Source organism: Impatiens glandulifera, chromosome 7 (assembly GCF_907164915.1).
Source record: "Impatiens glandulifera chromosome 7, dImpGla2.1, whole genome shotgun sequence".
Taxonomy (NCBI): Eukaryota; Viridiplantae; Streptophyta; class Magnoliopsida; order Ericales; family Balsaminaceae; genus Impatiens; species Impatiens glandulifera.
The window spans coordinates 42,464,195-42,490,567 of NC_061868.1; the positions used below are offsets into that span (position 1 = coordinate 42,464,195).

A 26,373-nucleotide genomic window follows, 5' to 3' on the forward strand; every position below is an offset into this window, starting at 1 on the left:
AACAATTTAAATGCCATACTTAAATTTGTGATCATAATAGAAATCCTAATAATTATAGGGACATCTATCCGATTTTATTAACCAGAACAATATTTTTATACATATTACAACATAGTCTTAAACTATTGATATAATAATATAAATAAAACTAATTTTATGAATAAAATTAATTTAACCTATTAAATAATTTATCTAATATAACTTGATACAATTATAACTTGTTACAATTCTTATATAGACATACTCATATTACATATTCAATCAAAACATAGACATGTAAATATAATTTATATTTATTTTAATAATTATTATATATTTATATATTATATAACAATTACAAAATTACAAAATATATATACTTATAATTTATATAATTGATTATTCAACAAATTATATTTTATCGCAGTTATATTATAAATATTTTTAAGATTAAAAGTGTTATGTTTCATTTAGGTGCAAAAAAAACACTTATTAAAACATAAAAGTTATCCAATGAATTATAACGGAATATTCACGTATATTACTTAACTAAATTTTGTTCGTTCATATTACTATATTTTGTTAATCTATATATCTTAGTTAACAAAAACATTCAATTCCGTTAAGTTTTCCGTTAAATGAAGACATTTGTAATTGACATATTATTTTTTATTTTTTAATTAAATATATATTATATTTTTATTTTTGTTCATAATTTCTAAATAATAAAATTTTTATATTTTCACATTAACCAAACAATTTAGACATTTTGAGAGACACTAGCAATAATTCATTTTTTTTTAATTAATATATTTTCAATATTTATTTTTATTAACGAAATTTTTTTATTTAAAAATATTAATAAAAATAAATGTTGAAAATATATTAATTAAAAAAAGTAAATTATTGTTAATTCTCCTCAAAATGTATAATTTGTTTGATTATTGTCTTTAAAAATGTAAATTAAATTTTATTATTTATAAATAATGAATAAAAATAAATATATAATATATATTAATTTTAAAAAATGGCATGTCTATCACATATGTCATCATTTAAAGGAAACTTAATAGGTTAACGGATTTGAATGTTTTTGTCCAATACTAAAATAGATGAATATTAAACTAACTTTAATGGTATGAACGAATAAAAATTAGTTCAGTAATATATATAAATATTCTGTTATAATTCGATGATAAAATTAATAGTCTTCCCGGTTTTATAATGATTAAGAACCCTTACATTCTATTATTTTTTAAAAAAATCACATATTAATTTTTTTTAATAAAAATAAAATATTTAAAGTTGTATTTGTTAATTTTAGTATATATATATATTTTCTCTATTTTCTTCGTCTTCAATCTACCGTCATCCTCATTCTCTCTCATCCTGTTCAAACCCTAACTTCAAGTCGTCCTTTCTGCGTCTATCGTATCTCCGGTCGAGTATTTTCGGTGACTAAATCATTCGAAGGAATCAGGATCTTTTACTTGATATAATAAGATTTCCTCCTGCAGATCTGAATCATCTCAACGACTATTGTCGAGGTATGCTTCGTTTTGTTGATTTTCATTATATGTTCGTTATATTTTGATTTCAATTTTTTTTAAATTCTGTTTCGATCGTTTATATTTTGATTCTCGTGCATATTTTGCAGAAATATTTTGAATTAACTCAAGATAAATTTGACCTTGCAGGCGATATAAATAGGTTATCTGTTGAATACTGGTGCTAAAAGTAATGCCTCGGGACAGGGATTTGTCGAGGTCTCCATCTTACAGACGAAGGTATTCACCTTCGCCGTCTCCTTTACGGAATCGGCATGATAGGAGAAGTCGAAGAGATAGAAGCCGATCTCCACTTTCTTACAGCAGGTGATACACGATTGCTTTGGATCTCCATGTCTGTCATTCTAGATTTGGTTACGGCATATCATTCGATCTGGTGGAATATACAAAGTTTAGCTGATAAACTTGTGGCTCTGTTGATTATGATAAACATAATTTGATAACTAGAATAGATGGACAAAGTTCTTTTCTTTCTGTGCTGTTTTTGTTACTGATGTGCTTTCTTCCATCTTCAGATTTCAACTCTTGCACTTATCTCTTTAAGATTGTCGGGAGATTTAGTTGACTGTAATTGTATAACGATACTCTTCACAATTCATCTGATTGGTTGCCAGATTTTACTGGTTGTGCAGCTCAATTTTAAGTGTAGTTGCTGATATTTGCTTTTAAGGATACTTTTCCATAAGTGTTGTGTTGAACATGTGTGAAAAAAGAAAATATGTAGAATAACCTAGGAAAAGGATGAAAAAAATAGAATCCAGTTGTTTTCTAGAATTAAGAAATTGAAGTCTGCTTCCCAGCGAAGGGGAAGTGAAACAGGTGATTCCTCGCTGATTCATGTCCTTCCAATTGATCAAATGTTAAGCAGTTTCCTGTGATTAAAAGAGGGAGCACCCATTATATCCTTAGCAATAACTGAGGTAACAGTAAATGTTTTATATTCTGCTAGATGGAGTCTGGTTCTGCGCTGTATTTTTTCTATTGTATTATGAACATTTTAGCAGTCCTCAGTCTCTCCATTTACCCCACAGAAGAAAGAGTCCCTCAGCTTCTCCTCATCGCAACAAAAACCGCTCCCCTTCAACAAGACGGCGTAAAAGCCGTTCTCCTACACCTAGGCGCTATAAACGACAACGAAGTATCAGTTCATCAGTGTCTCCTATACGCAAATCTCATAAGCAAATCAAAGGCTCAGTTGAATGCAAGAATTCCACAGAGAAAATGAAAAAGGAAGAAGAAGAGAAGAGAAGGTATACTTTTCACTTTATGTCTTTCATATGCTTTTTTGTTTTCCTTCAATTAATTTCTATTTTATTCTCATAATTTTATTGTGAATCTTCTATCCATAGTGTTATAAGCATTAGGTGTTAGGTTTGCAGTCTTTGTCATTAGACCTTGAATTACTTTATGTTCTTTTTCTCATTTTGATGCTAAGCGTCTCTTTTCCCATTGAAACTCTATGGTTGTTCATTTATTGTTCTCCGGGTACATAACTTGTAGTATTTTTGGTTTTCTATTGGCCCCAATTTGGTAACACGTTTGGGTGATTCCCTTTCGAAAAAAATTCAGTTATGGCTCTCAAATATGTTAAGAACATGCAAAGTAAATATTTCTCATTTTCAAATTGTAACACACTCACGTGGAAGTGTGCATGAAAAGGAAAATGTCACTAATCTCATCATTTTTATTGTGTGAAATAACCAATGAATCCTGTAACTTAATAAGCTCTTTCTAATGTCTTGTTGTTTTCTCTAGGCTGTCATATATTTTATTCTAGAAGCTTGTATGGCCATTATTCTCATAGTTTTCTTGTGTATACTAGAGAAACTAGGCGCCCTTTTGATGTTTCAATTATTATTTTCCGATATTAATTGATCTCTCTTGTTTACGGAGAAGTGTCTAATTGACAAAGTATTTTGTTGTTCCCCTTTAACTTTTGTTCTGGTCCCCTTGAGACTTGACTCTTGAACTATAAAAATGTAAATTAATGCCTCCAATAAAAAAATTGAGGAAAATTCAACTATTAATCTGTATAGGTATTTTTTTTATCTGTAGCTACGGTTTTAAAAAAGTTTTAGTGGTCCTATCAAGAGGCTGTTTCTAACCGTGTTCAAAATGATAGAGATTGAGTAGATTGAAATGGGATGAATGAACTTCAGAAAATTACTGCCTTCTGATGCTGTGGATCTATCTCAGAATCACAATTCTTCTCTAATAAGAGTCAATGCAAGGATGGGATAGTTATGTTAATTAGCTTAAACCTGCCTCAGGTTACTTGATATTCTTCTCTACAGGCTTTTTTTGAAGGAAGATACTGCTATAATTCAACTTGTTATGTTTGATGCTCAATTGGATGCCTCCTTTATCTACTACTATTCACCAGTTTTGTAATCCATTTGTTTGGATCAGGAATCAGTTAGAGGTATGCCTTAAAAAAGCATGCACGTATATTTTGTGCGTCTGTCGTCATGAAGGTTAGTGTATTGTTCATTATGACGAGAGAGGAAAAATACCGGGAAGTTGTGTTGCTAATTGAGTTGGTTTTAAATTTAAATTTTTTGAAAGTACCCTGGAAATTGTCCACGGAATTTTGGATATGCAGTTCCCCATTTCAGTATAATGTCCAATTTTCTACTTAAACTTCCCTATCCTTTTACCAGGCGACAACAGGAAGCGGAACTGAAACTGATAGAGGAGGAAACAACAAGGAGAGTGGAAGAAGCGTTAATGAAGATGGTTGAAGAGAGTTTGAACTCTCCTTCGATAAAGCTAGAAATGCAGAGGCGGTTGGATGAAGGGCGGAGAAAACTTAAGGATGAAGTTGCAGATCAACTTGAAATTGAAAAGGAAAGTGCAGTTATTGAAGCTAGAAGAAAAGAGGCAAGCATTCTGATTCTGTTTGATGTTTACTTTTTTGAAAAAATATTGTTCATGAAGAAGTTTAACATGGATGAATGACTTGTGTTTTCAGGAACAAGTTCGAAGGGAGAAAGAAGAATTGGAAAAGGTTCTGGAAGAAAATCGAAGGAAAGTTGAAGAGGCTCAAAGGAGGGAAGCCATAGAGCAAGAAAGGAAAGAGGAGGAACGGTATAAAGAACTTGAACAAGCGCAAAGACAGAAGGAAGAGACAATGAGGAGGAAGAAGCAACAAGAGGAGGAAGAGCGGTTAAACCAGATGAAATTGTTGGGCAAGAACAAATCCCGACCCAAGTTGTCATTTGCTATTGGTTTGAAATAAATAAAAATGGCGTGTTGTTCATTCTCGGTTATTTTCTTTCGAAGATTTTTGTGTTTTACTTAACTCTCATGGTGCCTCACCATCCCAATTTGTAGACATTTCCTTGGTGATTATAGTTTGGTCCAAATTTATCCCAATTATTTATTACCATTTACACAAATTAATTGTATCCTAAATTATGTTTTAACATCTGTCAAGCCCTTAACAAAAATGAAATCAACTATTCTTTTACAAAGTAAAGTTTTTGTGTGTCAGAATATTTGTATATCATTAGAGAAGGAAATGAAATAAATATGATCATCCATTGGACAACAATAATAAGAAAAACATAATTGAACAAATATGAGATCCATTGGAAAAATAATTCTTAATTACTTAATGTAAACCTTTATAAAAATAATTCCGTACAAATAATAATATATACCAAATATTATTTATCTATAAATATTTTAAATAAAATTAATATTATTCAAATTTAATTAATTTAAAATTAATTTTAATTTATAAAATTTAAATTTAATCTAAAGCATATATTTTTTTTTTTCACTTAACTCTCAATTCACTCTCTTCGTGTCACTTACACTTAGTTAAAAAGTTGTACTTATTATTTTAGGTTACAAGTTTGAAATATACTTATAACATTTTTTATTTTATTTTTAACCGTTTAAAATTATGGACGAGTCAACCCACAATCCGTCAACCCACAATCCGACCGAAGTATCAATTTACTCTCACATATATATATATCTAATTAACTATAACTTTCGACCTGACAATCCATAAATTTTGAAAATTAAGCATCATTATATATATATATTAATTAGTTAAAAAATTGAACTTATTTTGTTAAAATATATCACGTTCATCAAATTTGATGTTGAATTTAAAATATAATGTCTTATTAGCCTAGTTATTTAAAGGGTTGTACTTGTTTTTATTAGGTTGCAAGTTCGAAACATAAATATAAACAATAACGCAATTTGAAAAAGATGGGGTGAGAGAGGCTCGAACTCTCGACCTCAGGATTACTCTTAGCTATGAGACCTACGCGCTAGCCAACTGCGCCACCACCCCATTTGTTAACTTAAAAAATTTATTTAATTTATCACCGAATTTGGAAAATAAATAAATCATTGTTTTTTTAATTTTGGCTAATTTATTAAGTTATTATGAATTGGTATTTCATATTTAAAAATAAATTATTAAATTGTGAAAATACCAACATAATTGTATCACATGTTTTTATAAATTGATTTTTTGTTATAAATATAGACACAAAAATTGAAAAGATATTTTTAAATAATAGAACACACTCAATTTTTTTTTTTATAGGAGAACCATTTCATCTATTTTTTTTATTTATTAAAATTGGTTTTAGATGGTTGAATTATTCAATAATAAGTGTGTTAAAACCTGAATTTCTTATTTTATTTGGTGCAAATCTAGATCTGGAAGTTAAATATAATTATATTATCATACTGTTAGGTCAAACATGTCTTTATTTATGTTTGGCCAAACTATAATACTCGTTTCTAGCCTTGTTTGGGAGTTTGAAAATACAATTTCTCTATATAATTTTTTTTTAAATAAAATTATTTATTAAATATATTTCACCATCAAATTAATGGTTAATAATAGAGTTATTTAATATTATAATATACAAGTATCTCATACATTTACACAAGTAATAATATAAAATTTGAGAAAAATTACGGTAAAAACGTAATAGCATTTTAAAATTTATTTTTAACCGTTTTAAGTTTATGGACGAGTCAACCCAGAATCCGACTCAAATATCCATTACTCTCACATATATATCCAAATTAATCACAGATCTCGACCCGACAATCCAGATACTTTGAAATTAATCATCATCATTATATATATATATAAATTAGTTAGTTAAAAAGTTGAAATTTATATTGTTAAAATGTCCCGCTCCTTCATGCATGCTCACTTGGTTCGGGGGAATACAAACGTGGTGATCAATTGGACATTTGATTAATTAACATTTTTTTTTTATCAAATAACGTGTTGAATTTAAAATATAAAGTCTTATTAACCTATTTGGTTAATTGGTTGTACTTGTTTTGTTATGTTGTATGTTCCAAACATACGTATAACAATTTTTATTTTATTTTTAACCGTTTTAAGTTTATGGGCGAGTCAACCCACAATCCGACTCAAGTATCCATTACTCTCACATATATATCCAAATTAATCACAGCTCTCGACCCGGCAATTCATACACTTAAAAATTAAGCATTATTATATATATATATATATATATTTTAAGAGAATTAATTTAGACAAAAATAAATAAACAAAACTAAGATCACACCTTCGAAATGATATTTCACATTTGAATGAAAGAGAAATAAAAAAAATTATATCTAAAAAAGTAATAATAAATTTAAAATAAATGACTATGTTCGGAAATAACCATGTTCGAGTTTTGTCTTGAACATGTCATTTCAAGACATTTTTATCTCGTCATTTTTTTAAATATGGCCATTTTTTTTGAATATACCCATTTTTTAAATTTATTATTAGTTTTTTTTTTTTAATTTATCTTTTCTACACACGAGATTAGTGATATTACTTTTGTTCCAACTTTGTTGCCATATCAAAAAAATTTTCTTTTTAATTTGATAAAAATCGAATTATTCCAAACATTTTGAAACAAACGAGGCTTTTGGTGTTTTGACTTTAGGCCAAGATTTCTCTTTTTCTCTTTCGCACCATCTCTTGGCCAGGCCGAAGCTGAAACAAATACCTATGCCCTGAATCGTCTTTCCGGCCACTCAGAATCAGATCTATTCCTACTGCTTCGCCGGCGGTCCAGATGTGGCCCATCTACCGAGCCTTCTCGCTGTTTTCTCTCTTCTCTTTCCTTATTCTATCGCCGGCGATCGCTTCGGAGTCTGATCACAGAGTACGCACAGCTTTTTTTAACTAGTTAGCATTTTGATTGTGCTTTTGTGCATAATTCTCACACAGAATCTTGGATCACGTCATTTTCAATTCGATTGTTGTCTTTTGAATTAGATCTATATATGTACTAGTATTAAATTTTGTAAATTTATGTTTAGATTAGTTAAATTGGATATATTAGCAAGTTAGTTGTGTTTCTTTTCATTCTCTTGGAGAATCTATTATGTTTTCATTTTGTTATCGGCTGAAGTTTTTTCTTTAGGTTTTAGAACTGTATCACTACTGGCAATGCCCAGGTTTACTAAGCTACACATCGTGAAATTCACACAAGATCTGGTAAAGTTTAATTAATGGTGATAGTTTTGGAGTATTTTGTTTTATGGAACTAGTCTTATTATATGCAACACTTTGAGAAATTCTGGGTTGCTTTTGTTTTGTGGAACTGGGATTATTATTAATGGGGATAGTAGTTTTGTTTTGGATGTGGATTCAGAAGAGATTACGTTTGGAAATAGAACTTAGTTAGGCTTAAATTTGAAATTTATTGTAGGGTTTTTCATCTAGATTCGAATCCATACCTAGATCCAGAAAGTGTTTCTATGTCTAGTTGTTTTTTACAAGGCCTGTTAATTTGCATTGTTTGTCTGTCTCCTTTTAGCTCTCAGTATTCTATCAACAAGTTTATAGAACTCTACTCATTTGCAGCAACCCTCTTAGATAAATCTTAGAGGCTTCCTGTTTCTCCCAAGCTGGAAACATTATTTGTAGATCCTTTTCCAAAGTGCTATTATGGATTACATTGTCATGTTTGTTGAAAAGTAGCTCAAGCTGTTCTATAATGTTGTTTCTGACAGCAATTTTTTCAAAATTGTAGTATCAAGAGGGTGAACATATAACTTTGTGGGTAAATAAGGTTGGGCCTTACAATAACCCACAAGAAACGTACAATTATTACAGCCTTCCGTTCTGTCATCCTTCTGGCAATACTGCTCACAAATGGGGTGGTCTCGGGGAGGTAATCGGTGGAAATGAGCTTATTGACAGTTTGCTTGACATAAAGTTTCCAAGTATGTGTATCTTTCAACACTTTGTGTGTTATTCTGTCGCAGTTAAAAGTTAAATGCATAATACATTTACATTATCTTACAGAAAACCAGGACAAGACTGTCATATGTGAACTTGAACTTGATGAGTCAAAGGTGAAACAATTCAAGGATGCGATTGAAAATAGTTATTGGTTTGAATTCTTCATAGGTATGTATTCACTACAATCTTCACAAGCGTCTCTTAATAAGTCATATTTGTACTTGTAATATTGAATGTAAGCCTTGCATGTTAAGTATTTTTCCTTTCCCTTATCGTAAATTTCTTTGTTTCGTTATTAAATATAAGGCAATGCCTTTTCACAAAATAAAATTAAAATTTATGTTAACATCTTGTTCCAAGCTACCCTGGTGTATCTAATTACTCTTGAATGCAGTTCTTCATATTAACTTCTGTATTTTAGTTTGATGTCTGGCTCAATACCTTATTTGGAAATGAATAACTCACTTTCCTATGTTTTACGCTCACTTTCCCTGCTCTCTGGTTGGTTGATTACATGACAGACGACCTGCCTCTATGGGGTAAGCACACTAAATATGAAATTTCAAGGTTATAGGCTATTAGTTAGTAATCTAGGCTAATAAATATTTTATGGACATCATAGGTTTTGTTGGTGAGCTGCATCCTGACAAGAACAGTGACAATAGTAAGCATGTGATTTACACTCACAAAACTATAAACCTGCAATACAATAAGGATCAGGTTGGTTTCTGAGCTTCGAGGCTCAAAATTTCCTATGAACCTTACATCTGTCTCTCATCAAATATTCAAATTCCTTTTGACCAGATCATTCATGTTAATCTTACACAAGACAACCCAAAGCCTTTGGAAGTTGGGAGAAAATTGGACATGACATACTCGGTGAAATGGACATCAACAAATGTCACTTTTGGACGTCGTTTTGACGTTTATTTGGATTATCCTTTCTTTGAGCATCAGGTGAATTGTAGTGGATTATGATTTTTTTATTCTTAATGTTTTTATTTGATGATAAATTTCTAATTCTTTTTGGTTGCCTTGACGTTTCCTGTGATTATCATGAATTTATCTTTTATTATGCAGATCCATTGGTTCTCTATTTTCAATTCATTCATGATGGTTATCTTCCTCACTGGATTGGTATCAATGATCCTTATGCGGACTCTTCGAAATGATTATGCAAAATACGCTCGTGAAGATGATGACTTAGAAACACTGGTAACAAGATCTAAGATCCCTTCTTTTTTGTCAACTTGAATATCCTGCATGTCTCTCCTCTGTTATCCTCACAAAATGTGATCTATAACCTTTTCTAATTTATTTAATTATTATTCGCATTTAGGAAAGAGATGTTAGCGAAGAGTCGGGCTGGAAGCTTGTGCATGGTGATGTTTTCAGGCCTCCTCGCAGCTTAGCTCTTCTTTCAGCTGTTGTTGGCACTGGAGCACAACTATCTTTGCTCGTTCTTCTCGTCATATTGTTCGCAATTATTGGAATGCTATATATTGGGTATGTCAAGCTTTTGAACATTGCTAACTTAAGTCCTTGCTTGCTTGTGGACGAAATATTATAATAATTCTTTTCATTGAAGCTGTTAGCTGGCAGAGTGGCAGTTAATTTGTTTTAATTTATCCTTAATTGGTTCCGTGAGATTTGTTTTTACTTTGAGTTTTTATTTTTTTCGAGAAAAGGAAATTCCTTTTTATCTCATTTTGTTTTCACTTAGATTTGGCAATCTTTATCATTGCATATTGATTATTATATGCTAGTTTTTTTCCTATTTTTCTTCCGTGGATCATTTCTATCTGATTCTTCATTTGCTTACCTCATCTAATTGCTTACTGTGGATATATTTCTCTACACTGCTTATGTGTTTCAGGAGGGGATCCATTGTCACAACTTTCATTATATGTTATGCCTTCACATCAATCATTTCAGGCTATGTTAGTGGTGGGATGTACTCACGACATGGGGGTATGCACCTTTTAACACTTGTTTTCTAATAATTTCAGACAATATGAAGTAATTAATTTCAGGGTAAGTTCTCTCAGTAATATTTGTCCGCTGTCATTTTGACAGGTAAAAATTGGATAAAGGGAATGATACTCACCGCATCACTTTTTCCCTTTATGTGCTTCGGGATTGGATTTATCTTGAACACAATTGCCATATTCTATGGATCTTTGGCCGCTATTCCCTTTGGCACTATGATGGTTGTTTTCGTCATTTGGGCTTTCATCTCTTTCCCTTTGGCTCTACTTGGCACTGTTGTAGGAAGAAACTGGAGTGGTGCTCCAAACAATCCATGCCGTGTGAAAACCATTCCTCGTCCAATCCCAGAGAAGAAATGGTACCTCACTCCATCAGTAGTTTCATTGATGGGAGGACTACTTCCTTTTGGCAGCATATTCATTGAGATGTATTTCGTGTTCACATCCTTTTGGAACTACAAGGTAACTAATAATGTTTCCCAAGTCATTTGAAGAACTTTTTATATTAGTTCAGTTAATAAATATTAAATGTACTAGTTTATGAGTACTATTAACTTGTCCCCACCTAGATTTAATACACAATTCCATAATTCTTAAGAGCAGAAACTCTGATTTATAAAATTTGCATCTGTCCCCTACTATTGAAATGAATTATAGGAAGGATAGAAGTTTCTCGAGTTTTGAATCTGTCATATTTTCTTATACCCGTTTCTGAGGTTCTCATTGCAGGCTTACCGATTTTGTAAACTCTACTGGGAGTATAAACTACAATCTCTTATTTTTATTTTTTGTAATGTGTTGTCTTTTGGCTTTTGCAGGTTTACTATGTATACGGGTTCATGCTTCTGGTTTTTCTGATCCTCACCATTGTTACTGTTTGTGTGACGATAGTGGGGACATATTTCTTACTCAATGCAGAAAACTATCATTGGCAGTGGACTTCATTCTTCTCTGCCGCATCGACAGCTGTCTATGTATACTTATACTCGATATATTACTTCTCCGTGAAGACTAAGATGTCGGGCTTCTTTCAGACCAGTTTCTATTTTGGATACACACTTATGTTCTGCATTGGTCTTGGAATCCTTTGCGGTTAGTATGCAATTCGTTTTTCCCACCATTAATGGTAGAAATTCCAAAGAGTTGTATGTCTTTGTTAGGTTTGAGAAATCTGGTAGATTGATACTTAGGGCTTGTTTGATGTATTTTCTTTTTGTTTTTATGACACAACCCTTACTTTTGGTTATAAAATCTGCAGGGGCAGTTGGATACTTGGGTTCAAATTTGTTTGTTAGGAGGATCTACAGGAACATCAAGTGTGATTAGAGATGATGGAGTGAAGGCACTTTAATTAGAGCCTGATCTTATATTTGAAACCAAAGTGGAGGATATGTAATTCTTGCAGATAAGAGGGATTCAGCTTCAAAATTCTCTCTAATTTTCTTAAGAGGCTGTTAGTCAAAACACTTATTTTTGCTACTCAAGTTAAATTTAGAATGCAAGAAGAGATTGTGTTTATAAAGTTGAAAACATTACATGTAATTGGATCTCTTTTTCGATGTATTAATATTTCATTATCATTTTTCCCTAACCCACAACCACAATTTCTTAGTTTCTACTATCCATGTCTAGCTAAATGGAAAAGATTCAACGATGTTCCCATTTGTTGAGGGTCATTTTACAAATTCATTTAAGTTCTTAAATGATAAATCTTGAAATAAAACAAATCGAAAAATTATTCTGAGTGACAATATGTAAGATAGTCTCCATATGAAAGATATTTTCAATAAATCTTTATTGGAAAAATGTCTCATTTGTTATTAAAAGGGGATGGCTCGATAAATTATCACAAAAGCAATCGAATTGTATGAGCTATTAATGATCCATTATCAACTGGGAGTATTATTCGGATTACAAAAATACGAAATAAAAATTATGAGGGAGTATTATTCGGATTACAAAAATACGAAACGAAAATTATGATCGACTAAACCGAATATTGAATCAAACAAAACACAACACCACTCAAATTTCGGTACTTTGAGAAAAAAGAAAATAAAAAAATTATATAATTATTAAGAGTGCTTATTAGATTTCTATTGATTAAAGCAAAAGATATATAATTTACTTTTTTTCACTCAAAACACAAAGGGATGGTGGCGCTTGCCACGCATTAGCTAAACCAACAATTGAGATAAGAACGAAAATGAAAGCTTGTATAAATACGATAGACCAATATGTTGAAACTCAAGTAATTGGTTGCAATAAAAAAAAGTGGCCCTTAAAAGTGAAGAATGCCTTTTAACAACATAAAGAAAAGAGATCCTCCTCAAACTCCTGAACTTTTCTCTCCATTGAATCCTAACTTGGTTTGTATACTAAAGTTTCTTCCACTTTCCTATCAAAACTCTGGCATATAAACGAAAAGATCGAAGAGATTAAGGTCTTCTTAGGATGAGGTTGATAGACGGTTGAATTTCGATGTTGAAAAATTCTAATTATAAAATACCCAGTTTTGAGTGAATCCATAATGTGGTCTTATCAATTTATCATTCTTTTTTTTTTCTCTCCATAAAAAGAAATAAATAAAAGTTGAAATTCATATTTTTTTATCACGGATCAGATTTTTACATAAAAAATATATGGGGTGAGAGAGGCTCGAACTCTCGACCTCAGGATCACTCTCAGCTATGAGACCTACGCGCTAGCCAACTGCGCCACCACCCCTTGTTGTCTCTGTTAAAATTCTAAAAGAATAATTTATTAATGAAAAATCACCACTTTAAAAAACACTCTAAAACAAAACAAGGAAATAAGTGTGTTTTGACTTTAAACCAACATTTATTTACTCTCTCTCTCTCTCTTTCTCTCTCGCCAGTCCGAAGCTTAAACAACAAAGTTGAGGCTCTTCCCGGAAACTCAAAAAATCAGATCTATTCTCACTTCTTCTTCGCCGGCGCTCCAGATGTGGCCCATCTTCCGATCCTTCTCCTTCCTTTTCTTCTTCCTCCTCCTCCTCTCGCCGGCGCTCGCTTCCGACTCCGATCACAGAGTACGCACAACTCTTTTTACTACTTCAATTACCTTATTACTCTGTTTTCCACTGCAATTCTCGATCACCTCATTCTGCATTTCCACTATCTCCTTTTCAATTAGATCTACATGTACTCATATCTAATATCTGTTGAAGATGTTTGATTAGGTTTTAGAACTCGACTCTTCACTTAGTTATGCTTCAAACGTAGGATTATAAGCTCAAATAGTTAATGACATCCATGGCAATATAACCTTACTTCTTCAATGTTGTATACACTGTGAATTGATCTCTGCTGTGACCAACTGAAAAACAATAAGTTTATTAGATCTACCAATTACGTGCTTATGGTTGTTAAGGAGATTCTTTCTGCAAATCCTTAGTTTATAGCTGGTGGTGAAGTGGCATACACACTTTGTCTCATTTCATTACCATTTCTAGTTAATTTTCACTGATTTTAAGGTCAGGAGTTTTGACCTGTTATTACACTACCATACTATTTGTAATTTTCTCCAAAGTAAGTTGGTTAAGGGATTGCTTGGTTTAGGTTACTTGGGATTATGCAAATAATCCCAAACTCTTAAAGCATCTAAATAATCTTAAAACAAACAACAACCTCCAAAACATAAACTGGCAAATATTCTCAAATAAACCCAAAATAAACAACCTATAAGTATGTGAAAGTCAACAGTGAGAAAAATGTTGAACATATGGACAATAAATTTCAAGGTTGTAGTAGACATAGAGATACAAATTGGACGAGTGAATAATTATAAAATTGAATAGTGGGAGTTTATTTTTTCCATTTCTGTACTTGGAAAGTTTGATTGTTTGTCAAAAGTCTTTCATTTCCCCTATTGTGAAGAGCTTAAAAGGAAGGATTTAAGTTGGCTAGGCGTGTCTTCAATTTTTGGAGTGTTTATGGCATCACTGTGTTGAGTACTCATTCTTAAAGACAGTGTGGAAGGATGGAACCTCTCACTGTAAATGAGTTCTATAAGTCTTGGATGTCTTTGGCTGTAACTAAAAATGAATAATAGTAGGAGTAGAAATAGGAACACATGGTTTTAATTAATTACTAAAAGTCACGTGTCTTCTTTAACATTGGCTAATAATAGAATTTTGAGAAAGATAAGAAGTGCCATTTTTGCTTGTGTGCTTTAGAGCATTTGGTTAGAAGGGAATAATCGAATCTTTAACGAAGTGTCCATTAATCCACAATGTTTGGATGAGTGCTAAAACAAAGGTTTGACATCACTTGGGATGCAACTTAGATAGTTTTTCTTCATTTTTTTTTTGTTATATCTATTCAGCTCATTTGGGGATTTTGGAGCTATTGTGATAATTTGTTTCATGATTCTTTTGTTATTTCCTACTCATTTGTTTTTTCAATGCTTCCATCTCTTGCTTTTAGCAATTTACTTATACAAGCTTTAATTATAAAAAACCTGATATTCTGACATCAATCTTTTCAATATTGTAGTATCAAGAGGGTGATCATATAACATTGTGGGTAAATAAGGTTGGGCCTTACAATAACCCACAAGAAACATACAACTATTACAGCCTTCCTTTCTGTCATCCTTCTGGCAATGCTGCTCACAAATGGGGTGGTCTGGGGGAGGTCATTGGTGGAAATGAGCTTATTGACAGTTTGCTTGACATTAAATTTCCAAGTATGTGTATCTTTCCACACTTTGTGTGTTATTCTGTGGTAGTTAAGAATTAATTCATTATACATTTATGTCATCTTACAGAAAACCTGGACAAGACTGTTATATGTGAGCTTGAACTTGATGAGTCAAAGGTGAAGCAATTTAAGGATGCAGTTGAAAATAGTTATTGGTTTGAATTTTTCATTGGTATGTATCTCTACAACCTTCACAAGTGTATATTAATGTCATATCCGTACATGTAATATTGAAAGACCTGCAATTTTATATGTAGTTTCTCAACTTTTTTCTTTGAAGATACTCTGTAATGAAGTTCTTTATATTAGCTTCTGTATTTTAGTTTTCTTTGTGCCTGGCTCAATACTCTATTAGGAAATGAATTACTTACTTTTCCTATGTTTTATGCTCACTTTCCCTGCCTTTCCATGCTTTCTGGTTGGTTGATTGCTTGAAAGACGATCTGCCTCTATGGGGTAAGCACACTGAATGTGAAATTTCAAATTTATAGGCTATTAGTTATAAACCTAGTCCAATAAATATTTGTATGGACATCATAGGTTTTGTTGGTGAGCTGCATCCTGACAAGAACAGTGACAATAGCAAGCATGTGATTTACACTCACAAAACTATTAACCTGCAATACAACAAGGATCAGGTTGGTTTCTGAGCTTCGAGGCTCAAAATTTCCTATGAACCTTACTTCTGTCTCTCATCAAATATTCAAATTCCTTTTGACCAGATCATTCATGTTAATCTTACACAAGACAACCCGAAACCTCTGGAAGTTGGGAGAAAACTGGACATGACATACTCAGTCAAATGGACACCAACAAATGTCACTTTCGGACGTCGTTTTGACGTTTATTTGGATTATCCTTTCTTTGAGCATCAGGTGAATTGTAGTTGATTATGAATTTTTAAGTTTTTGATGATGAATTTCTAAGTGCTTTTTATTTGCCTTGAAGTTTCCTTTGCTTTTCCTGAATATATCTTTTAATATGTAGATCCATTGGTTCTCTATTTTCAATTCATTTATGATGGTTATCTTCCTCACCGGACTGGTATCAATGATTCTTATGCGAACTCTTCGAAATGATTATGCAAAATATGCTCGAGAAGATGATGATTTGGAGACACTGGTAAGAAGATCTTAATCCCTTTCCTTTCTCAAATTGAATGTCCTGTGCCGTTATATTGTGTCTCTCCTCAGTTGTCCTCACATATGTCTCTTAACTTTTCTAATTTGTTCAATTATTATTCACATTCAGGAAAGAGATGTTAGCGAAGAGTCAGGCTGGAAACTTGTTCATGGTGATGTTTTTAGGCCTCCTCGCAACTTGGCTCTTCTTTCAGCGGTTGTTGGCACCGGAGCACAGTTGTCTTTGCTTGTTCTTCTCGTCATCTTGTTTGCAATTATTGGAATGCTATATATTGGGTATGTCACGCTTTTGAACATTGCTAACTTTGGTCCTTTTTTTTCCATGTGGGTAAATGCCTATGGCATCATGTCCACATTGATTACTTTTCAATGAAGCTCTTAGCTTGCAGTTAAGTTGTTTATTTCATTTATCCTTAATTTGGATGTTTCATCCCATGGGATTTGTTTTGAATCATATTTCCTTTCTCTAGCATCTCATATTGATTATCATACGCTAGTCTTTTATTTATTTATTTATGTGGATGGTGTCCTTATGATTCTTCAAATGCTTATCTCATCAAACTGCTTACTTTTGTTCTCAGTATAATCTGTACTCTACTTTTGTGTTTCAGGAGGGGATCCATTGTCACAACTTTCATAATATGTTATGCCTTCACGTCAATCATTTCAGGCTATGTTAGTGGTGGGATGTACTCGCGTAATGGGGGTATGCACCTTTTTAACACACTTGTTTCCTAGTCATTTCAGGCTATATAAAGGAATTAATTTCAAGGTAAGTTCTCTCAGTAATCTTTTTCCGCTGTCATTTTGACAGGTAAAAATTGGATAAAAGGAATGATACTCACCGCATCACTTTTTCCCTTTATGTGCTTCGGGATTGGATTTATCTTGAACACAATTGCCATATTCTATGGGTCTTTGGCCGCTATCCCCTTTGGCACAATGATTGTTGTTTTCGTCATTTGGGCTTTCATCTCTTTCCCTTTGGCTCTACTTGGCACTGTTGTAGGAAGAAACTGGAGTGGTGCTCCAAACAATCCATGTCGTGTCAAAACCATTCCTCGTCCAATCCCAGAGAAGAAATGGTACCTCACTCCATCAGTAGTTTCATTGATGGGAGGACTGCTTCCTTTCGGCAGCATATTCATCGAGATGTATTTTGTGTTCACATCCTTTTGGAACTACAAGGTAAGTTCATGTTCCCTGAATATGGCTTCATCAAGTCATTTGGAGATACTTTAAATATTATCTAATTGAAAAGTATTCAAAATGTTAGTTTATGAATACCATTAAATGTATGGATTATAACTTGTAGTTCTTCTCCACCCTTAAAAGCAGAAGCTCTTATTTTTTAATTCTTCATCTGTACCCTAATATTGAAATGACTTGAAGTTTCTTGAGCTTTGAATATGATATATTCTCAGGACTGGCTTACCGATTCTGTTATCTTTAATGAAGTGCAAGATTTTTATTTTTGTTGTAATTATTTGTCTTTGGCTTTGACAGGTTTACTACGTATACGGGTTCATGCTTCTGGTTTTTCTGATCCTCACGATTGTTACTATTTGCGTTACGATCGTTGGGACTTATTTCTTACTTAATGCAGAAAACTATCATTGGCAGTGGACCTCGTTCTTCTCTGCCGCATCGACAGCTGTCTATGTATACTTATATTCGATATATTACTTCTCTGTGAAGACTAAGATGTCGGGCTTCTTTCAGACCAGTTTCTATTTTGGATACACCCTCATGTTTTGCATTGGTCTTGGAATCCTTTGCGGTTAGTATATATATATGAATTTCCTTTTCCAAAGAATTGGAAGTTTTTGCTAGGTTTGAGAAATCTGGTTAGATTCTGTGCCTTTTTTGTTTGGGGAAAGATTTGGCTTGATAGCAAATATGAAGTCAAGCTCATATTTTCTTGTTTCTAAAAAAATATTTGCTTGGGTTTTATTGCACAAGCCTTAATATTGCTTCTAAAATGTGCAGGGGCTGTTGGATACTTGGGTTCAAACTTGTTTGTTCGGAGAATCTACCGTAACATAAAATGTGATTAGGACTCCCCCGGGATAGAGAAGGAGTCAAGGCAACTTGATTTCTTTAGAGTGAGGATAAACCGATGGGAATCATATTATTCAAAGAGGACATGTAATTCTTGCCGATAAGAGCGGGGAGGACTCGTCAGTAAATTCTCTCAACTTTTCATCTTCAGAGACTGTAAGTGAACACACCGCTTATTTTTACTACTACAGTTAAAAATTAGAATGCAAGAGATTGTGTTTATAAAGTTGACATGTAATCGGATTTGATTTTCATGATGTATTTAGAGTAATATTTCATTATCATGTTTAGAGTTTCCTTATTATTCCTTGTGTGTTTTATTGGCAAAAGTTTTGGTTGATTTATTAGAAAGTGGGAAAGAAAGATAATAGTATTTGGGTTCTTACACAAACTTGTTTATTAGTATATTTTTATGCACTGTTTTCAACTGCATTTGGTATGGCCAATATATATGACGGTTCTTAGTGAGAATTGATCGTGAGATACTTAGTTTCTTAGGTAAGTCTCTTGCCATTTGAACTACCATATGGGTTGAGATTATTTGATTTTTGGTAAAATTTAGTTGAATCTAACATTTCCTATTTTTGGTAGTCATTGAAATATTTGCATTTGGTATGGCCAAAAAGTGTAGTATTTGCAAGAGACATTGGAAGATGATTCACATTAATCTCCTCCATTACAACTTGTAGACAAATTGTTTGTGCAAGATTATTGATGAGAGATTTTTGAAGACAACAAAACCACAGTATGATAATGTGATGGGTATCCTGGTAGATGTAAATTTAATATTGGTGATTGTTGATGAGAAAGATATTGAAACATTTGCAATCAAGCTGTGTTTGCCAAAGAGGGCGATTCATTGCCACAATTAAGAGACTACATGGATAAAGACTCTTCAGATTTTGTTGCTTTGCAGGATAAGATCTTGTAACATAGTTCAACCAATTGGAAAGAACTTTTGAGCAAAGTGAATTAGCTAACTATAATTAAGAGTTTTTTTCTCACTATTTGGGTATGATATTATTATTATTTCTTAAAAAGATGGATTTTTTTTTATTAAACTCTCATCCTTTAAGATCTCAACTTCCACAGGATTCACCTCCCTGGGGAGACTCTCTTCCCAATTTGATTTCCCATTCTAAATCTCATCTTCTTTCGAACAAGGTATTGTCTTTATATGGAGTCAGGACAGTTCAAATAGGTAGGGCTTGTGTCACCTTCAAGATGGATTTTTGTTTACCTCATGCTAACAATCTCACTATCATTAACAAAAACATGACTCGATAACCTTTTATGAAAAAATGCACAGTTTTAAAATATGTGGTTCAACTGTCTCTTCAACCGGTCCGACTGTCAAACGGTTGATGGGAAGTGTAACTTTTGACTTCAATACGGGTTACCTTTCAAATTGGCCAAAAATCTGGTTCGACTGGACGAACCGTCCGGAAAACTGAGCCCGAAATTTCTGCTAAATTTCAATTTGATTCTTCTTAAGAGTGTCTATCGATTCTTAAAAGACGTTTGTTATCTTGGTTCCTTGGACCATGTCGAAACCTGAGGTTCGAGGAACACACTTTAGAGGAAACATGACACGACGAATCCACCATCGCAATAGAAAAAAAAAATAGCGGTGTCGGACGAAATCCTAACAAATCTAGTGCCCCTACAACACCAGGACGCCATGGAAGAGTTGGGTCTCCACATATCTAATAAGTGAAACAGCAATCACGGTCTCCACATATCTAAGAAGTGAAACATGTTAGAAAGCAATCGCCAATCGATACCGACTTGAAATGAGGCATGGAAGAGAGACACTACGAGTCGTTTCAGGAGTTACGAAGGAAGCTTCGAGTCATATTGGTCATGGGTTGAGAACGGGAATTGAACTCTATGAAATCAAATCTCCCGTTGTTTCTCAGTAGCTCAGTGGTAGAGCGGTCGACTGTTAAATAACGAGAGTTGTTGAAACTATGATATAAAAACATAGCCATGAGAGAGAGACCGATAACAGTGGGTAGGGTTTGTGGTGAATGAGAGAGAAGTCCGACCGATGGTTCAACCGGTTGAACCTGTCAAACTAGAATCGTCAAAAACAAGTCAAAACAACCGGGGTTTGATGATCGGAACCGTTTTCAAAAACCTTAAAAAAATGACTTCTTTATTTGATTCACAATAAACAAATCAAACGGAAACATCACACTTATCGTAGGATAAAAATAATAAGAAATAATTACAATTTAAGTAAATTGACATTATTTGTTACAAGGGTATGAGAATTAAACAACCAAAATGAAAGCCACTAAACAGCAAAAATAAATCAAAGGAACGACGGCTACTCTATCCTAAAAGAGTTGCGATCTAGAAATAAGGCCTATAGTGATTTCCAATGGTCACAAAGATCTTCAATGGATGATTACCCAATACTCGTTCAAGGAACTCCTGGAGGAGGCCTTTCTGAATTGCTTGGTTCCTTCGAAATTCAGACTAAATAAAAAAAAATTGAAGAAAGAACAACAAAAATAAATCAAAGGAATAACGGCTACTCTATCCTAAAAGAGTTGCGATCTAGAAATCAGGCCTACAGTGATTTCCAATCGTCACAAAGATCTTCAATGGGTGATTACCCAATACTCGGTTCATTTCTGAATTGCGTGGTTCCTTCGTAATTCGGACTAAATAAAAAAATGTGAAGAAAGAGTGCTCTTACACGGAAAAAAAACTGAATTGAGCACTTTTTCATATTCACGCAATCTAAAAAAATGAGAAGAAATAAATATAGTAAATATTCATAATTAATTATAAGCACCTTTTAAGTTTTAAAATCATTATGCCTTTGGATTGGATGAGATTACTATCTCTAATACATATCACTTCACCCACCCCTATACTCATATAAATAAGACTTCCATCTCCCCCTTACCCTCCAAAAATATCACTCTTACTCCTTTTATAGACACCAAATATGGCTACAAACCTACCTAAGAAAAACCCTAGATTAGACAATGATAAAGACAATCCTCTCATCATCAAAAGTGTCTATTGCGAATGCCTAAACGGGGATAAATGCGGTTCCACCAACGGATGTCGAGTGTATCGCCATCCCAATATTACCATAGGAAAACGCACGGCCATCATGTATACATGTGACACGTGCGGTTGCAAGCTTATCAAGCACCAACGAGAGTTGCCCAATCGAAAGGTAAACGCGAGTCTCGCCTCCGGTTCTATCGTATACGAGGCGAGACTCCCCGTTGTCAATCCACTAAAATCGGAGAGGATTATTAAATGCTTGATGGAGAAATCGCCACAAAATCGTCGTAGTCCACGCCGTCGTGCATCTATTGGCTTGTCTAATTGGAATACTATTCGGCCACCCGAAAAGTCATACTCATCGGGCCGATCAATGAAGTATATTCCAAATTATTTACTACCTGCCAAGAAAAGGAGAATATCGATAGTAAATACTTCTAAGAAGAGTGCGATTTCCACCGAAAGGAGAATAGTAGGTACCGTTAAAAAGAGTATGATTTCCACCAAGAATCGTGATGTAGAAATATATTTCAAACAAACCAAGATGGTACGTGAGAGGAAACGTCTTAAAAGACAATAAGAATAAGTCAGATGTCGTGGTCGTGATTCAAAGAGTTTAAAGTTTTGTTTTTTCAAGGAAAAAAACACAATAATGTTTCTACTTCTAAATCCAATTCTCCTGGAAATAAATAATAAATATTAAGAGCTACATATGATATTTTAGTTTGTTATTGTATGTTTATTTTTTGTTTTATTCTATAATGTTTTCGTAGGAAACAATTTTATTAGTTACTTAATCGTAATTAGAATTAAGTCATAATCGTAATAAAATGTGAACACTAACCGACAACTCTTCTTTTATAGACATGTTTTAAGTAAAATTTGTAAAGAATTAAAAAAACTTTAAATTATACCGCCGCTTTATTATTCGATACAATAGCGTCAGTATATAGTTTTAATGCCAAAAGAAGCAACATAATATTCACAAAACTCATTTGTGTCGGTATAAATAACGTCGGTAAATAGATTTATGCGTCGATTAAATTCATTTGTTGTCAGATGCACCGAAATATTACCTTATTTTTGTTATTTGACCAAGTTCTCATTTTCTTCTTTTTAGTGATATTAATTCAATAAATATATATCCACCTTTAGCAATAATTAAATTTAAGACTTAAATATTTATATTAAATATTAATATAAATACATAACACATTAATAAAATCAAAATGCAATTTTATGTAAAGTTCAATTATCAATAATCAAAATTGTAGCTACTCGAAAATTTAATACTCTCTTATTAATTTAATTCAAGCTTGTTTTTTAAAACTGTATTAAGTTAAAGTGAAGATAATGACGATATTATCGTTTTAGCTTATTCAATTCTAAAAAGAAAAAAAAAATATGAATATCTATAGGTTTTAGATATAGTAGTAATTAACAACAAATCTATAACTTATTGAAAGTTAATCTATTACTTATTAGCAATTAATGCTAATTTTTTTCTTTAATATTCATGTCATTTATCTGTTTTTAATAAAAAAAAATATATAATATTTGTCAAATTTTATTTTTTAAGGTTATATTAACATAGTTATGGTCTAGTAATATCTATAAATTTAGCATTATCATTTATTCTAAACTTGTTAAGAACAACTTTTATTCGCAACTAAACATATTATAATTATTTGTATAATTAAAAGAAAATTGTATGAATTAATCATGGTTATATATATATATATATATATATATATATATATATATATATATATATATATATATATATATATATATATATATATATATAATAATGCTTAATTTTTAAAGTGTCCGGATTGTCGGGTCGAGAGCTGTAGTTAATTTGGATATATGTAAGAGTAAATGAATATTTGGGTCAGATTTTGGGTTGATCCGCCCATAAAAATTTTACCGTAATATTTTTTCACAGTTTTTTATATTATTATTACTCGTGCAAATGCACGGGATAAATGTTAATTTAATAAACAATGTTGGTGTTCAAACTTAGTTGACATTTAATATATTTCAAATTGGTGTGAAGGTGGTTAGAATTTACTTGTATTTAATTAATATAAAAGTGTTCCACTTTTTATAAAGAAATTAAAAATTAATGGTTGATTCAATCCATTCCTTTCTTTTTTGAATTAATGGATTATTTTATCTTCAATATGGTTGAGAATTGTTACAAATTTATTGACCTTCATTAATCAGGCTAAATTTAATTTGAAAAGATTTATTATTATGTCTTTATTTATAAAAGATGCAAATAAAAATAACTGAAAGGTGAAATTGATAAATATAATAATATGTCCATATAATAAAAAAACTTTAAAATTTCAAACTTAATGCATTACCAAATAATATTAATTGTTTACAATTTATATATTAATAAACAAATATAATAAATAATATATACTATAAATTGCAATATTCTGCTAAATTCTTTATTAAATAATATATAGTATAATAACTAAATTATTAACATCAATTATTAGATAAAAATAATAATTTTATTTTGTAATAAAATAAAAAATTATAAAAATTTATCATTAAATAAATAATTTTATAAAATAAGTAAGTTTACATTTATTTATAGTTACTTTTTCTATTTACATATAAAATAAATAACTTAATAATTGTTTATAATTTATTAATAATAATAATGTTTTTTAATCCACTTTATTATATTAAAAGATGTATAAATTTAATTCTTACTTATATAAATAAAAATATATTATATAATTAAAATAAAAATACAATAAATATATATATATATATATAATTTTACATTTCTATTAAATATTAAAGTTTATATATATTGTAAAAGTATGTATAATTTATATTTAAATTTTTATAATTATTGTTTATTATGTATTATTATAATTAAAATTAAATTCATTTGATATTTTAAAAACAATTATATATACATGTTTATAAAAATATTTTTATATAAATAAATAAATAGATATAAATATAGAGAATATATATATATATTTATATAAATATATAATTAATAAGTGGAATATATATATATATATATAAAATAATAAACAAAAAAATATCTAAAACATTATTATTATATTATAGGTATAATATAGTTTATTTTCTATTTTATGTAATATAAAAAAATATAAGTGAAAAAAATAAAAATAAAAATATATATATATATTAGATATAAAATTTAATACGAAAAAAAACATTTAAAAACAATATATTAAATATATTTTTTAATATATATATATACATAAATAAAAGCAAAGAGAATATATAATATATAAAATTAGAACGAAGATTAAATATATAATTTAATTTAAAAATAATGTTATGTTACATATATAAATAAAAAAAATTCTTAATTTTTTTATAAATAATTAAAAAATATTATTAATATATATATATATATATATATATTAATTAGGTGAGAAAAATTACTAATAAATATATTTATATATATATAAGTATAAAATAAAATAAATATGTAAGAGAATATATATAATTATACTAAATAATATAGAAAATTATATTATATATATATTAAAAATTTAGAAATTATTGTAAATAGATATATTTTTATGTATAAATAGGTGAAAAAATAAACTAATATATATAATTTTGTTTTATATTTTTTTTATAATTAAATGAGAAAAATATATTTCATCATATATAAAATATATATTATATTGTAATAAATTTTCAAATAAATGATTATTTTTATAATAAATATTATTTTAAAATTTATTTTTTATGTGATATATTTTATTTGATTTATATATTATATTTATAAAATTAATATTTTGTCATTTAAAATATATATATATATATAATTAATTTAAGATAAGCTATACTAAACAACTAAACAGTGAAATTGTTTTATTTTATCATGAAATTGTTTTATTTTATCAGTGATTTTCACATTTTTATTATTATTTATATTCTTAATTAATAATATATATTTTAAAATTAATATAAATTATATAAAAAATTGATAAAATTTATTTATAAACCTAATTTAAATATATATGTTGTTTTAAATAAATAAATAAAATATTAATAAATATATATATTTAAATTATAAAAAAGATACAAATATATATTTATAAAATTAATTTAAGATAGAAATAAAGATTAGATAGGAACTAGTCCAGTCTATTTGTGGTGAGGAATGAGAATCTCTTTGCAATTTTCTTTTTTTATTTGAAAAATAATAAAATATGAATGTATAAAAGTATATTACAAATAAACAAAATTAAACACATTTTTTATTTTATCAGTAATTTTCACTTATATTTAAAAATAAATAACTAAATTAAACACATTTTTTTATTATTATTTATATTGTTAATTAATAATATATATTTTAAAATTAATATAAATTATATAAAAAATTGATAAAATTTATTTATAAACCTAATTTAAATATATGTTGTTTTAAATAAATAAATAAAATATTAATATATATATTTAAATTATAAGGAAGATACAAATATATAAATATATATATATATTCATAAATATAATAATTAATATATAATATATATAAATATTAAAGTTTTGAAATTATATATATATATATATATATATATATATATATATATATATATATAT

The 26,373-nt window shown here is 30.2% G+C and overlaps 3 protein-coding genes and 2 non-coding genes across 5 annotated transcripts; 3 read left to right on the forward strand and 2 right to left on the reverse strand.

The window, feature by feature from the left end:
* The first annotated feature begins 1,344 nt into the window (after positions 1-1,344).
* LOC124944437 (uncharacterized protein At1g10890) lies at positions 1,345-4,922 on the forward strand. Its single transcript, XM_047484690.1, has 5 exons — positions 1,345-1,526; positions 1,677-1,853; positions 2,579-2,797; positions 4,208-4,427; positions 4,519-4,922. Exons 2-5 carry the CDS (start codon positions 1,720-1,722, stop codon positions 4,783-4,785), a joined length of 840 nt encoding a protein of 279 aa, XP_047340646.1. The 5' UTR covers positions 1,345-1,526; positions 1,677-1,719; the 3' UTR covers positions 4,786-4,922.
* An 853-nt stretch (positions 4,923-5,775) lies between these two features.
* Positions 5,776-5,859, reverse strand: TRNAM-CAU. The gene is given in 2 exon segments: positions 5,776-5,811; positions 5,822-5,859. It is a non-coding gene; the product is annotated as a tRNA-Met (tRNA).
* A 1,632-nt stretch (positions 5,860-7,491) lies between these two features.
* Positions 7,492-12,384, forward strand: LOC124945847 (transmembrane 9 superfamily member 1-like). The gene is made up of 12 exons (XM_047486358.1): positions 7,492-7,720; positions 8,594-8,786; positions 8,869-8,973; positions 9,327-9,344; positions 9,428-9,525; positions 9,610-9,762; positions 9,886-10,020; positions 10,145-10,311; positions 10,682-10,776; positions 10,882-11,255; positions 11,612-11,885; positions 12,052-12,384. The coding sequence occupies exons 1-12, from the start codon at positions 7,631-7,633 to the stop codon at positions 12,117-12,119; spliced, it is 1,770 nt and encodes a 589-aa protein (XP_047342314.1). The 5' UTR covers positions 7,492-7,630; the 3' UTR covers positions 12,120-12,384.
* A 1,052-nt stretch (positions 12,385-13,436) lies between these two features.
* On the reverse strand, positions 13,437-13,520 carry TRNAM-CAU. The gene is given in 2 exon segments: positions 13,437-13,472; positions 13,483-13,520. It is a non-coding gene; the product is annotated as a tRNA-Met (tRNA).
* Positions 13,521-13,646: 126 nt separating this feature from the next.
* LOC124945846 (transmembrane 9 superfamily member 1) lies at positions 13,647-19,004 on the forward strand. Its single transcript, XM_047486357.1, has 12 exons — positions 13,647-13,845; positions 15,311-15,503; positions 15,585-15,689; positions 15,956-15,973; positions 16,058-16,155; positions 16,240-16,392; positions 16,505-16,639; positions 16,769-16,935; positions 17,271-17,365; positions 17,474-17,847; positions 18,166-18,439; positions 18,649-19,004. The coding sequence occupies exons 1-12, from the start codon at positions 13,759-13,761 to the stop codon at positions 18,714-18,716; spliced, it is 1,767 nt and encodes a 588-aa protein (XP_047342313.1). The 5' UTR covers positions 13,647-13,758; the 3' UTR covers positions 18,717-19,004.
* Positions 19,005-26,373: the final 7,369 nt, after the last annotated feature.

Excerpts from the sequence above, each read along its gene's own strand:
- LOC124945847 (XM_047486358.1), top strand. The coding sequence starts at position 7,631 with ATGTGGCCCATCTACCGAGCCTTCTCGCTGTTTTCTCTCTTCTCTTTC. Across the intron at positions 10,312-10,681 it reads ATTGGAATGCTATATATTGG|GAGGGGATCCATTGTCACAA; the intron begins GTATGTCAAGCT and ends TATGTGTTTCAG. Across the intron at positions 10,777-10,881 it reads GATGTACTCACGACATGGGG|GTAAAAATTGGATAAAGGGA; the intron begins GTATGCACCTTT and ends TCATTTTGACAG.
- LOC124945846 (XM_047486357.1), top strand. The coding sequence starts at position 13,759 with ATGTGGCCCATCTTCCGATCCTTCTCCTTCCTTTTCTTCTTCCTCCTC. Across the intron at positions 13,846-15,310 it reads CTTCCGACTCCGATCACAGA|TATCAAGAGGGTGATCATAT; the intron begins GTACGCACAACT and ends TCAATATTGTAG. Across the intron at positions 17,848-18,165 it reads CATCCTTTTGGAACTACAAG|GTTTACTACGTATACGGGTT; the intron begins GTAAGTTCATGT and ends TGGCTTTGACAG.
- LOC124944437 (XM_047484690.1), top strand. The coding sequence starts at position 1,720 with ATGCCTCGGGACAGGGATTTGTCGAGGTCTCCATCTTACAGACGAAGG. Across the intron at positions 1,854-2,578 it reads TCTCCACTTTCTTACAGCAG|AAGAAAGAGTCCCTCAGCTT; the intron begins GTGATACACGAT and ends TTTACCCCACAG. Across the intron at positions 2,798-4,207 it reads GAAGAAGAAGAGAAGAGAAG|GCGACAACAGGAAGCGGAAC; the intron begins GTATACTTTTCA and ends TCCTTTTACCAG.